Source organism: Engystomops pustulosus, chromosome 4 (assembly GCF_040894005.1).
Source record: "Engystomops pustulosus chromosome 4, aEngPut4.maternal, whole genome shotgun sequence".
Taxonomy (NCBI): Eukaryota; Metazoa; Chordata; class Amphibia; order Anura; family Leptodactylidae; genus Engystomops; species Engystomops pustulosus.
Genome location: NC_092414.1, coordinates 132429194 through 132442700, shown reverse-complemented (window position 1 = coordinate 132442700; position 13507 = coordinate 132429194). Strand labels below are relative to the sequence as shown.

The 13507-nt window shown below is 39.4% G+C and overlaps 1 protein-coding gene across 1 annotated transcript in view; it reads right to left on the bottom strand.

The window, feature by feature from the left end:
• Window positions 1–1469: 1469 nt before the first annotated feature.
• The window catches only part of LRGUK (leucine rich repeats and guanylate kinase domain containing), a 42122-nt gene continuing 30084 nt past the window's right edge, over window positions 1470–13507 (bottom strand). Inside the window, exons 12-20 of the mRNA XM_072147480.1 lie at window positions 8743–8839; window positions 7838–7951; window positions 7151–7352; window positions 6375–6485; window positions 5938–6074; window positions 5751–5839; window positions 5411–5545; window positions 4586–4761; window positions 1470–3186 (exon numbers count right to left, since the gene is read on the bottom strand). Of these exons, the coding sequence (XP_072003581.1) occupies window positions 2999–3186; window positions 4586–4761; window positions 5411–5545; window positions 5751–5839; window positions 5938–6074; window positions 6375–6485; window positions 7151–7352; window positions 7838–7951; window positions 8743–8839 (1249 nt within the window). The 3' untranslated portion in view covers window positions 1470–2998. The remainder of the gene's footprint in view (window positions 3187–4585; window positions 4762–5410; window positions 5546–5750; window positions 5840–5937; window positions 6075–6374; window positions 6486–7150; window positions 7353–7837; window positions 7952–8742; window positions 8840–13507) is intronic.

The window sequence follows — 13507 nt, the reverse complement described above, 5'->3', positions numbered from 1 at the left end:
GTAACTGTCTTTTATTGTAATCAACAGAGATTTGTGAATTATATCGGAGATGCTTCCCAGAACCGCATGGCTTTGGACATGACCCTTGCTGAGAAGGGAGGAGTCTGTAAGATGGTGGGGGTGGCTTGTCGCATGTACATCCGGGATGACATCGCCCCCTATGGATCCATTACCCATGCTCGTGAAAAGATTGAAGGACTGTCCAGGGAACTCAAGAGAAACTCTGGGGTGGACACTTTACCCTTCACTTTGTGGTTGGGGGATTGGAAGGGTTTCCTGTAAGTGGGGGTGATATTGGGGATTGTGATTTTGCTCTTGTCACTTATTACGTGTTGTGTGGTCCCCCTCATCAAGTCCACCATGTCCCAGATGGCCGTCCGGGCAGTAAGAACCACCAGAGTAGAAGTGCTCGGAATGGAGAATGATTCCCATTTGGAGAACCAGCCTGATAATAAACCTATGAACCATGGGAACTCAGTGATGTGATTTGAGTGTGCAGACCTTTAACCCTTTTAGTGACTGGCCTCTGGGGGATCTGGTGAAGAGTTAACAAGTCCAGCAGGTACGGGCTTAGCCTACCTGTATGTACCTGGAGCTTGAGGAGGTCGCTTTAAGAGGTTGTAGGTCTGCAGTCTCAAACAAGGGGGGAATTGTTAAGGAGGTCGCACTGGTTTCGGACGCCATCTTGACTACTGTCCGCCATCTTAGATACAGCGGCCACCTTGGGGGGGGGGTATGCTTCCCTCTTAGAAGCTATAGGGTTAAATGTTTTAATTCAGCTATTTTTCTCATTTAAACTGTTGTTTGACTTTTCACAATATCCTTGGCATTTCTTACCGTCCTTCGGGCCTCTGTATTCTTGTTATTTATTTTGGTTATGAAGAAGCTTCTAGGAGCCATTGTGTAGATAAGCATGGCTGTAAACAAGGCCTAGTCATTTTTCTCAGAATGTGCTGGTACAAAAACATAATGGCCAATAGAATCTAAGTGTCTTATCAACATCCCAAATGCTGATCTTCATGTGTTAAAATATAGCGGTATTTGTTTGAAATAAACAGTTTGATGTGAGTGCATTGGAAGACCGACTGTGTTTTTCATTCACTCAGCTATCTCATCCTCCCTCAAAGAGTTAATTAGGACTCACCTTACAAAAGTCAATAGGGCTGTTGGGGCCCTGCATAAAAATCCCTAACAGCTGACTCCTTAGAACATAATATGGATGACATATATGAAGTGTTCTTAGCTAAAAAATATTGCAGATACTGCCAGAACCCTACCAGATGCTGTCAACCCAGCCCAGGCATCAGGCCTCTATCTGAGTCAGTACTTTTAAACCAATGGCTCTAGCCTCTCTCTCCCTTATACAGTGACATATTTGGAAGATCTCTTCACACAACTTCACATCTGTCGGCTGGACTGCAACTGCTGATCATGTGCAGGAGGCTTTAATAATAATAATCTTTATTTATATATTCCATAGCACTTTACAAATCATAGGGGACATATACAAATAAAATCCTACATTACAGAGTACAATCAGTCATATGGAACAATAGGAGTGAGAGCCCTGCTCGTAAGAGCTTAGAGACTATGCTTTACTCTTACTCCACAGTCATCTCCAAGGAAGATAAGGTCTCAAAACTGTGTGCCCCTTGGCCACAATAACTGACAACCTGTACTTTCCACTAGGGTTCCCCACTCCTCTCTCTGTCCTGTTCCCACCTATTCATTTTTGTGATGTTCTCCCCTTTAAAGCTTCCCTGCTTCCCTTCCACACGCTCATAGTTGGGTTAACACAGAATTATCTCTTTTTGTGTGGAGCCAGTCTTTCCTCTTTCACACGATTTCCCCAATTTATAATCTCCTGCTCAAATTTGTAGACCACCATCCTTGGTGCAGGGATGGGAATCAGTGTTGAGCTTTGTGCCAACCATTACTAGGGGTCACTAAATACTGTACTACAGATATTTCAATCCATTTGTTGATTTTTAACGCACATTTTATATCTCTCATCTTTTTTTTTTTTATAATTTTTTTATTTCTTCAAAAAAAAAAAAAAAAAAAGGATAAATCTTATGGTACACTTTGTGACTCTTGAGTGTATCCTAGTAAACATCCGTTGTTCATGGATGATACTTTCCATTCTTTACACTGATCCATTGTAGGGCATTTATCATGGTTTGTACTATTTTTCTGGTGTACAAGACCAGAAAAAGTTGCAACGGCACACTACTAGGAATTGTAACCCCCCCATGCCAAGTAGGCAGCATAGGGAGGGAACCGGCCCAGGGCATTCAATATATCCTGTGACAGGTAATAGCGTCTTTCTATGCCAGGTTGGACTTGCCATCGAATCAATCCAAGAGCCAGGGCCTCTTTGTGTATTGGCCGTAGGCAGTTGGAAATGATGTGTCAGCTCTTGATAAACTCTCCCTAATGATTTCTATTGGGTTTGAAAATGGCTCTGACTAGGATATGCTCTAATATTTACTGGAACAGACACTTCACAATGATCATGAATATGAGAAATTAATATGTTCCTGTAATAATCAATAATGTGAATTAACATTTCATATATTTATATTGTTTTCTGTTTAATTTGCTGTAGTACATTATTTCATTGATCAATTTCCAGCCAAATAATTGCTTGTGTATTTATTTATACATTGCCAGGAGAATTAAGGGGAACGGCACAATGTAGAGTACGGAGAGAAGTTGCTACAAAATATTTATTTGAGGGTAAAACCATTATTAAATGACACTTGTCAGCTGAGCTAATATGTCCTCTTAATCTTGACTCTTATTATACTGTGTATTGTAACAAATGTGCAATGCATACCATTAATGCAAGATACTATAAATATATTATACACTGAGCTGCAAACAAAATATATTCCTTACAAGCTAGAATCTTAGCGATGCGAGCTGAAAAATCATCATAAACAACACATCTGGTCAATGCCATGTGCGTGAAGCGTTGTGTTATTGAATGCTAAACCTAAGTTGTTGACTGTTTTCGTCCTGATGGAATAGGTGGTAGAACTGGTTTAGTGTTTGACCCTGAACGGCTTGTGTAGATCTGTGGTGAGGAGGACGATGATTTTGACTTGGAAGCGCTGACATCAGAACGATTTGAAGATGGAAGTCGTGGAGTCTCTGGAGTATTCCCTTCATATTTCAGATCACCTGTCAAGTTACACAAGTTAGGTATTTCATGACAACATGTCCTCAGTTATAATAAATGACATTTTATTGTTTTCTACAGATGTTTAGATATGAAAAACAGAATAAATTAGCATTGGGCAGGTCTGATGTGATAATAATGGCACACATGGCAGCTGCAGTGCCACTAACTGCACACAGCCAAGCCCCTGCCCATTTACTGCCACATATGGTATTAATTGTTTTTTCAGATTAAAATGGTTTTACCAGAAACATTGGACAAACAGGGTTTTGTGTGTGATAGACCACTCTGCTTTTTGGGACTTTTCTTAGCTTTTCTGCTGGTCAGATATATCTTACTATTTTTTCCTTATTGATACATGTGGTGTTTGCAACTTTTGTTTTAAACTGTCGCAAATTCACGATAGACCAAACAGTCTCCAAAAGTCACAATCAGTTCCAAGCTAACTTCTACACTTGCCCAGGGGCAGCCAAAGCTCTGCATTCAGGTGATAACTCAGGGGACACTGCAGAAAACTAGAAAATGGCGAACTTTGAAAGGAGACTTTTAGGCACAAAAAAGTCTCAAATGAACACAAGCACCATGATACATGTGGCCCAATGTGTTCCATTACTGTCATAGCTTTGCATTTGACAGCTTACCCAGGTCACACAGCAGGCTGCAGCCAATATGCAATCAAATTTATGACCATACGGGGTCACAGGCATAAAGACCCTCTGAGTTGGGGAACACATGTATATACAAATTCCACCCACATGCTGTGTATGATATGATTTATGCAGCTGGTTTAGAATCCAAGGCATTTCAATTATTGCTAAGGATATAAAGTGCAGAATTCTTCCTTTGCCATACAAAGATTAAACTCTGCTGCTAGGAAATTGTGTCTAAAAGTTATAGCAGAAACCATATTTGCAGTCCTGTATGCATAGGCCTTACCTATTCAATTAACCTGTGTTTGTAGGTTTACTGACTGATCAGAAGCATAAAAGTCATCCCATTTGCAGTCCATAGGACATTGGCAGGTGAGCGCCCCCCATCAATAGGTGGCCCGGGCAGTCGGCATTTCCGTGGTGCATGCACTGCAAGCGCTCAATAGTTTTAGGAGGTCATAAATTAGCCACTGTTTGTGCATCGTGCATGAAGCCTTAATCTGATCATCAGACCTAATAATAGTTACCCATACATAGACCTTCTGTATGCATAGGGTCTGCAGCTTGAATGTCTCCTTATAAACATCCGTTACATTTATCTGCATGGGGTTGGTTTAGAGACAAAAACTACCCATCACATAATCACAAACTTACCCCATACTAGCTCAATATTAATATGGTATAGCCACTATACTAAAGATTAAAATTTTTGGTTAAAGATAATTAGATTGAGAAGTAAGACTTTACCAACCTGAAACTGTATCTTGATCGTGTCCAATATCAGACAAATCTAAGGGTTCTATGTTATTTTCTGGAGGTGACTGAATATTAATTACAGGAGTTGAATGAGAGGATGATCTTCTTGCCGAAAAGGCACCAGCAGAGGACAACAAGGAGAGCCCTGAGCTTGGCCTTGAATCTCTGGAACTGAAATTTATCACATTTATTATGTGCAAAATATATAGAAGATAAAACAAAACATACAAGCTCTGAACCAAATCTGATGTGTCCTAGATCTACTATGTTTGTAAAACAACATCTGACTTTAATAAATGTTTAATGATGGATTGCAACCTCCTAGGCAAGATGTCTTTGATAAATAGAGAGAACATCTCATGCAATTGTTCAAAACCCTGAGGTCTCTGTGCTGCACTGTTACAAAGACTTATGCCAAATAAAAATCTCAGCGACATGCTATTTCTTTACATATTAATATGGAAGAATACCAAAGAAGTTCCTTAACAGTGCTTCCTGGGTATTTCAGAATGTTTACCCAACCTAAGGAAAGGTCAGCCACATCTCATTGGCAAACCTGCTGGGGTTTTGATACCCGTGCAACCCCAGAGATCGAATTTATGAGGAGACAACTGAATGTAGACTTGGTCTTTGAGCTAATAAACCAAACTCAGATGCTAAACAAGGTATGGCAATGTGGTTGATAAGTAGTGCAATTTAATTTATTTGAATGTACTATGTTGCAGCCAGACCTTGTCACTTACACTCACCACAACATGGCTGATCAGTGGAAACCATCAATGTCTAAATCCCAGCATACTGAATTCTCAAATATCTTTACCTGCTTTCAGGACTAGCTGGTGGAAAACTACGTTCTGCTGTAACATTACTTCCACTTGGCTGCATGGATGAACACGAAGTCGGGTCCAAAAGACGTCTATGGGTTCCCAAGGTTGCTGGAGCTGTTACAGGACCTCTGTAAATGAAAAATAATTTAAAAGTATTATATTGTCACTTCTGCCTGTACATTTTCTTAAGGTGATGCTGTGGCAAAAATCCACATTGGATTTCAGGAATAGATCTAAGATGTCTTTGCTCTGCTTCCCAGTTTAAAAAGACCTACGGTACCTCATCTAAGCTTTTATTGAAAAACTAAAATAATTCTGTTCTTTAGCTCTCACCTTTGAAAAAGTTGCGTGTACATCCCTGATGTCTTCCCTGCCAAAGCTTGTCGTGCTGCTTGCTGTCGCCGTTGTACTGATGCCTCTTCCTGAGTTAGAAAAGGTATGTAGCAATAAGGAAGAAAGTGTTACCCTTATGGTCGCATGGAAAAGTTCTGCTACTCAGGAAAGATATAGATGTGCTTACAGCAGGTGTCTTCTGTGGTGATACTTTTACAAAGATTTTAGCAGAAAAGTTTCTTGCAGCAGAATCCTGAAAATCGTTGTTTTGGGGGGATTTATACGGTCCATTTGAGAAGGATTCAGCAGGAGGCTTTCCTTGGTCTAAATGTAGGAAGAATGATGTAGCCATATAAAATAAGTGAATGAGAAAATTAAAAATAGCTATCTTTAGTATTGTGGAAACATTCTATTCATGTGAATAGAGCATATAATTCGGAAACTACTTGACCATAACTATGTTACATATTCAGGCATACTTTAAAAGTACTGCCCAATTCTGAAACCCAATTTTATGCCATATTAGAGAGTTCTTCATTCACAATTTGTGATCTGACTATTGTCAAGGGGTCCTTCTAAAAGGTAGGGACTGTCAAAAGTTGAGGGCCTGTTACACAAACTTACCAGTTCCAGATTTGGTTCTGCTGGTGCTCTCACTAGACAGTGCTGGTTCTATTAGGCCAAGGTATTCTTTAACCAACAATCTTAACTTGCTGTAGGCTTCATCTAATTCATCTGCAATGAAAAAAAAACTGTAAATATATGATATATATAAATATATTAGCATATTCCTATCTGTGTGACCGCACTTTTAGTGTCTGCTTCTCTAGATCTCTCTCATATCTTCTTCCCCTTACTGTTAGGGTTCCTCAAGGCTCAGTCCTAGGATTTGTTCTCTTTTCCCTTTATATCACCCCTATTGGACAAACCATTAGCAGACTATCCACAAAGCTCTGCATATGACTCCATGCACACGAACGGGCACATGTCGGTGCATGAGAGAGGAGGAGGGGTTAAGATCTATCTTTTCCCCGGGTACGGAATGGGGGATGTTGCGCTGGTGTATGATGCAAGTCCTGCCTCTTCGGATACATCAGGAGGCTCCGATGGTTGGCTAGTCTGGCATGAACAGTCAGCCGATAACAAGAGTGCAGGCCTACTCCCTGCTGGTTGCCTTCCACTTCACACCCCACCACGCACTCTTGGTGTGGAGGAATCATAAAATAATTGTGTTTATTTCAGGGCTTGTATGCCTGAAAATTGCCCTGTCCCCCAGCGAGTTTATGTCCAAGTGAATGTAATAAAAGCAATATTGAACTAATAAGAATAACGCACAGAGAACTGAGGAAAATGTGCCACATGTTCTTCAAATTCAGATTCAACATTAGTATGTACGTTACCAACGTTAATAACAGAATCAAAGAAGCCAGGGTGATCCTGGTGTATCTTCATGTACATATCCACTCTGGACACGGCAACATCTATTTCAGGTCTAGTGAACAAGCCCTTCCTCCTCAGCCATCCTTCATACTTCTCTTTGTTCATTGGCAGAAGCAATATGCAGCGGGGTTCGAAATAAGAATTCTTCAAGCTCCTTACACCCTAGAAGAAATATTTGTATTTCAACAGTTTTAATAGTTTATTTTACACCACTTAGCTCCCTGCCAGCAGTGTGTGGCGAATCCAAGGGGTGGGGTGGGGTCTTTCGGCTGCAGCCTGTGTTTCCTAATGCACTACCCTACTCCACACCATCTTGTCCCTCCCCTGCCTGCTCATTGCACATGACAGGAAGTGGGGAGGAGTGACGGAGTGTGAAGGAGAGGAGACTAACACAGGCAGGTACAGGCTGCGGCTACCTCCTTTCCCTGGGACTCATCACATGATGCTGACAGGGAGCCAGGTAATGTAAAATAAACTACTATACACTACTGAAATTATTCAGAATGCTGCCATTTTAAGCAGGGGTTATTGGAATCTGCCAAAGCTAAAAATTACATTTCTGGTGACAGGTCTGCTTTAATAAAATGGTAAAATATTAATCTATCTTGTGTTAAGATAGACAACAGTCAATGCTGGAATGTACCTACCTCTATTTCCAGGTGTGTGCAGCAGGCAAGACCTTCTCTTGCTACGGATTCTACAGCCTCTCTACTCAGACCATAGTAGTGTCCACTGTATTTCATAGTAAGGAGAAACTGACCCTAAATAATGCAATAACATAATCTGAATTTTGAACCCTATCACACATACACATGTTACATTTTTATAACGCCTACTTTATCTGCTAGGTCATTCACTGGACAGTTTTTGTTAGCAAGTTTTAATGGGAAAAGGAGAGGATTGGCTATGGAGAATATTATTTTGCACAATCCTATGTTTTCCCACCAAAGATCCCCATTAGTGTTTTTGGCTGAGCTGTATATGGTCTTCATGTGGTGACGTATATGCTGTAGAGTTTATGGACAGATCCTTATGTTATTACATACATCAAAATACAGAGAAATAAAGTGCAAAAGAACAGTCCTCCTCTTTAAGGAGAAATATAGACCTGATACAATGAAAAAGGGGAGACTAGGACAACACAACATGACCCAAACCAGAGTTAAGGCTGAAAATGTCCCCCCCTCCCTTCAATCTATGCTATACACATAAATATCCAGGCAAGGCTCATATCCAGATATTGGATATATTTGGAGGGACAGAGTTTACATCGTACCCTGCCGCAAGATGCAACAGCATGTGATAAATCCTCAAATTGAAAAGCAATACATTACTAAATAATGACGACAAATATGAATAAAATATGCACATTTGGCAAAGAAGGTAACCTACCATATACACTTGAGTGTATAAAATTAAATAACACTGTACTCACCTTTCACAAATAATTTTATGAAACTTTATCAATACATTAAATGGCATGTTAAATAGTAATGGGCAATTCTTTTTTTTTTTAAACAATATTATAAAGCATTACTTGACATTTTCTTACAGAGCAAGTCATTTCCTCAAACATCTCTGGTGAGACAAAATGGTAATCAAACCGCTTTTCTTCTCCAAAGTAGGGATTTCTAGTTGTATGACAGGGCCTAAAATAAGATAACATACTGTTACTCTGAAAGACAATTTCAGCAGTTTATCTATGCAATTTTAGCATTGTACTCTAGTTCCCTTCTAAACTACACAGCACAGCATATAAAGTAAAAATAAGGTTTCTAAGGAATTCTTGGGATATCATTGAAATAGATGTAGTTTCTAACCCTATTCACATGTATTTTATTGTACTCCGAAAAAAAGTTTGTCAGATTTTACTGAAAAGCATGAAACGTAGAAATCTGTAATAATTATAAGCAGGTGCTGTTTATGGTCCCCAGCCATAGTGTTATATATCGCTTTCAGCCATGTGTTAAACCCTGGTCTAAATTAAAACAGTGCAACACATGTGGATTTCATCATATTTCAAAGCCTGTTCTTTAGGGATCTTAAAAACGAGGCATCACCAAGTGAAGTGTCATAACTTAGAAGGTAAATCGGACAGTCTTCAATCTTCACGCATGGTGACTACGCCTAATGCTTCTGTTAAAACACCATTACAGTAAAAGTGATTTTATCTAATCCACTGCTCTTAAATTCCCTTATTAAGAAATTATTTACATGGAGTTAACCTGATCAGTATCTTTTTATAACTTGAAGTGGTAGGTATAACATGCATATACCGAGCACCAGCTCAGGGTGAGCTGGTGCCGGTGCTTACTTTCATTAGTGTCCTAAACCGCTGTATCGCGGTTTAAACACTTTTTATTCTTTACAGCCGAAGGAGCTTCAGCGCACCATGCTACGTGACCGTGCGTGCGCCTACATAGGAAGTGAAGGAGAGCCGGTGATAGTTTTGTTACCAATGGATAAAAACATGTGTTAATGATTGTTTTTTTGTAATAAAAGCCATTTTCCAGGCAAAACAAACAGCTGAAAGGGTGTTTTCAGAATCGGAATCAAAAACAGACTGAGAATGATGTAAAATTATAAAATAACTGATACCAGCCTAGCTGATCCCCATTACTCCTGTTCTGAGACTGTTCAGGCAGACTGTACAGGCTTTACACGGGTCTATACCTTTAGCTTGTTCTTGATACTCAGTGGATTACTGTTTAGCTCAATCGGCTAGAGTAGTTACCTGCCTAAGGCCCAGTGCAAGTGCAAGAATTTGCAATTAAAATAGTGAATACGCCACCTCCATCCCATATGTGAGTGGAGGGCGCATAAAGGGGCACGGCGGCCGGTGGAGGGGCAGGCATCAAGCTTTCCTGCCCCTTGCCTGCTTTCTTTTGAAAAAACAGTGGTCGGACCTGATAAATCTCCCCCATAAAGGTTTATTTATTATATCCAGTGAACCTCACAAAACTCAATTCTTCAAAGCTAGAAAAACAACCGTAATGTCTGTGAGTTAATTTGCAACTTACACCACTTTTTAAGTATGAACCAGCCATTTCACTTTTTGAAAGTACTTTAGGGGATAAACTGCCCCAAAATGAGGTTAATATTGTGATTTTTTTAATTTCACTTCAGAGCCTCTGCATTTGTCCAAAAATCTAGTATTACTCAAAAACCCTCAAAAGCCGATACAATTTAAGAAACAGAAGTTACACTTTACACAATTGTCACTTGTGGTACCCCCTTTCAAAACAAACAAACAAGAGCGGAGCAGACCCAACGTTTGCCAATTATTGACCAGGGCCATCATAGCCATGGCTAGAGGCTTCAATTTTCTGGATTGGCTGTTCGGCTGCCCATCTGGCTATATGTTCTATGTTCGGGTCAAGAGCCTGAATACAAATGTCGGGTGCACTCATCTCTTTTGCTCACCCCTTACTTTTCAGTTATGGCATTTTTTGTTCTGAAGCTACTTATCAGAAATCTTTCTCAGCATCAGTGATGTGGGGGTATGGGGGAGTAAAGCTTCAGGCACAGAGAGCCAGACAAAAAGTTATGCAGAATCACAGCCAGAGATGGAGTGATAGGGTACAAGGGAGCCCTTCAACCTAACTATTTTTTGCAGGAGACTTATGCACTCACACAACTGCAGACTCAAGGCTGTAAAGCTACTTAGAAAAAAAGAGCAGCATTACTTGACCTTCCCCTTCCTCTAGAGTGAGTAGGGAGCAGCAGCCTCTCCCCTCATGCAGTTCTATAATTTGTATAATACACAGTCTCACAGATCAGAGAGAGGAGTCAGCCACGGACATTTATGGGCTAAACTGAGGAGAATGTTGGACATAATAAGGAAAGCCATCTGTATGGTAAACTATTCACTACTTCTGCACGGCAATATTTTAACCATACCCAACATCTCACTATACTTTCTTGCGTCTTAGATAAGTTTTTTATCATCAGGCAAATGGCTCTCATTCTTCAGTACAAGCAAATCAAAGCATGTCCAAATATCCATTTTATATTAATTGTTATTAATGGCCAAAACTAATCCGTAACAGATGCTATAAATTGTATAAATATACATTCCATGCATTCATGCCGCAATCCAGCTCTTAACAGAAATGCTTAAATCTAGCTTTGACAACATTCTGTTCAAACTATTTGTGAAAATTGGTGTGAAGATTTAGTGTTGTATCCCTTTAATCTCCTTCATGGCCACATCTGTGTGGATACAGCTATTTGAAAAATGTGGATTTCTTATTTTGAGGCTTTTTTATTTGCCTGGACTCATTCACACTTTAGTTTTTTTCCATTGATCCAATGTTGTCAGTGAACACAAAAAGAACAGGTTCGAAATTGATCACTGATCAGTGAAAAAACTGGCGTGAAAAAGCCCATTGAAATGAATGTGTCAGTAAGACATCAGTGAAAAAAAAAAATCACTGAAGCCAGGAAGAATGGGTTCAGAGAAAAATCACTGATGTGAAAAAAACGCCAATGTGAAACCACCCAAATACGCTGTCATAGTGACTGAATTAGTGTTTCATCTTCCATAAAAATCTAAATAAATAGTGATCAAAAGTTTGTATATTTGCCAAAATAGTATCAATGAAAGTGATAGCTCATCCTGCAAATATTACTCCATACACAACTTATATACATGGAATTGATAAAAAGTTACATTGTTTTTAAGTTTTTAATTAATTTAAGGTATAAAAACATAACAAAATACCTGTAATCCATACTTGCATTTATGTGAACCAATTTGCAAATGATACAAGTGAGCACTTATTGTCCATACCGATAGTATCCAATTATTTTCTGGCTTTTAAAGAGTTGTCACATTTATTGTATTACTGGTCTGACACCTTGTGGCCAATGTGGAGCATGCAGCCTTACTTAGCAGTGAACTACTTCAGTTTTACTATGCTTTCATCAGACAGAATTATAGTAAGATATAGTGATTCAGCATGTGTTTTGTACACCTGTCTATAGTATACATTAAAACCAAAGCAACAAACTGCAATTTTATAAACAAGGGAGCACCGAAAGCAGAGACTTAAAATAAAGTAAAAGGTGGACCTGTCCACCTGCAGGTATAATGACAAGGCAGCCGAATCATAATTTAATATACAGTACTTAGAAATTAAATCAATGTATAAACCACTCGGAAGGTAGTATAGATAATATGCAAGGCCACCATCTGGCGGTAGGGTTACATTTACTGTAGAGGACACCTATGACTATACTGCCTATTGGGCACTATATTATGGGGAAATATATTGCCTATTATGGGGTAACTATAATGGCTACTGGGCCTAATAACTACATTCGCTACTTTGGAGGCACAGTTACTCAAGTGTCTACTATGGGAGCCCTGTTACTAGATTGACTACTGTGGGAGCCAATTTCACTATATTGGCTACTGTGGTGGCGACACTACTATATTAGATACTGTGGTGGCACCATTAATTTATTGTATATTGTGTGGGTACCGTGATTTACTTGTCTACTATGGTGGCATTGTAACTATATCAGCTACTATGGAGCTGTTAATACTTTAGAGGCTACTCTAGGAGCATTGTGTCCATGTTGGATACTTTGGGGACATTATTGCCATACCTGCTTTTGTGGGGGCATAGTTACTTTATTGGCTACTATATTTGCTTCTGCGGGGCATAGTAGTAATCTCTATGAGAGCAACAAAACAGTATTAAGTTTTTGTCTAGAAGGTGCTAAAAGAGGCATATCGGCTGGGAGAAGCTGACATTGCAACCAGGTAGAAAATGTCAAAGACATCATCTGTCACCAGATTTGCTAAATGCTGGTATTACTCACAAAATATAACTTTATAAGTAATACTCATAAACATAATATATATACTGTAAAAGGCGGGGTTCGTGCATGTATAATATATTTACTTCTAGGGGGCAGTGAAATGTTTATAATATGATTCATTGAGAATGCTCTGTGCACAATGTACTATATTCAAGGTGTCACTGTATGTAACAATTCAGTTGGGGCTATGGGTTTATGGGACCTGTATATATATATATATTATAATTAATTAAATGGCAGATCTGTATATATTTATTTAGTTGCCTGGAATGGGATGGTGAATTTTCTTGTATTTCCCTATGGCAGCAATGAGTGTGGATAGAGTATGGAGTCAAGGTTTTTAAACCATATGAAAACACATTAATACTTACCTTCATTTGAAGATCCTTACACTTGTGCATTACGGCAACTGAAGCCAGCTTAGTCCCCCTGGTTTCACAGCGCAAGTGCCATAGGTACCACGCATGTGCAATTAAACCAGGATATTA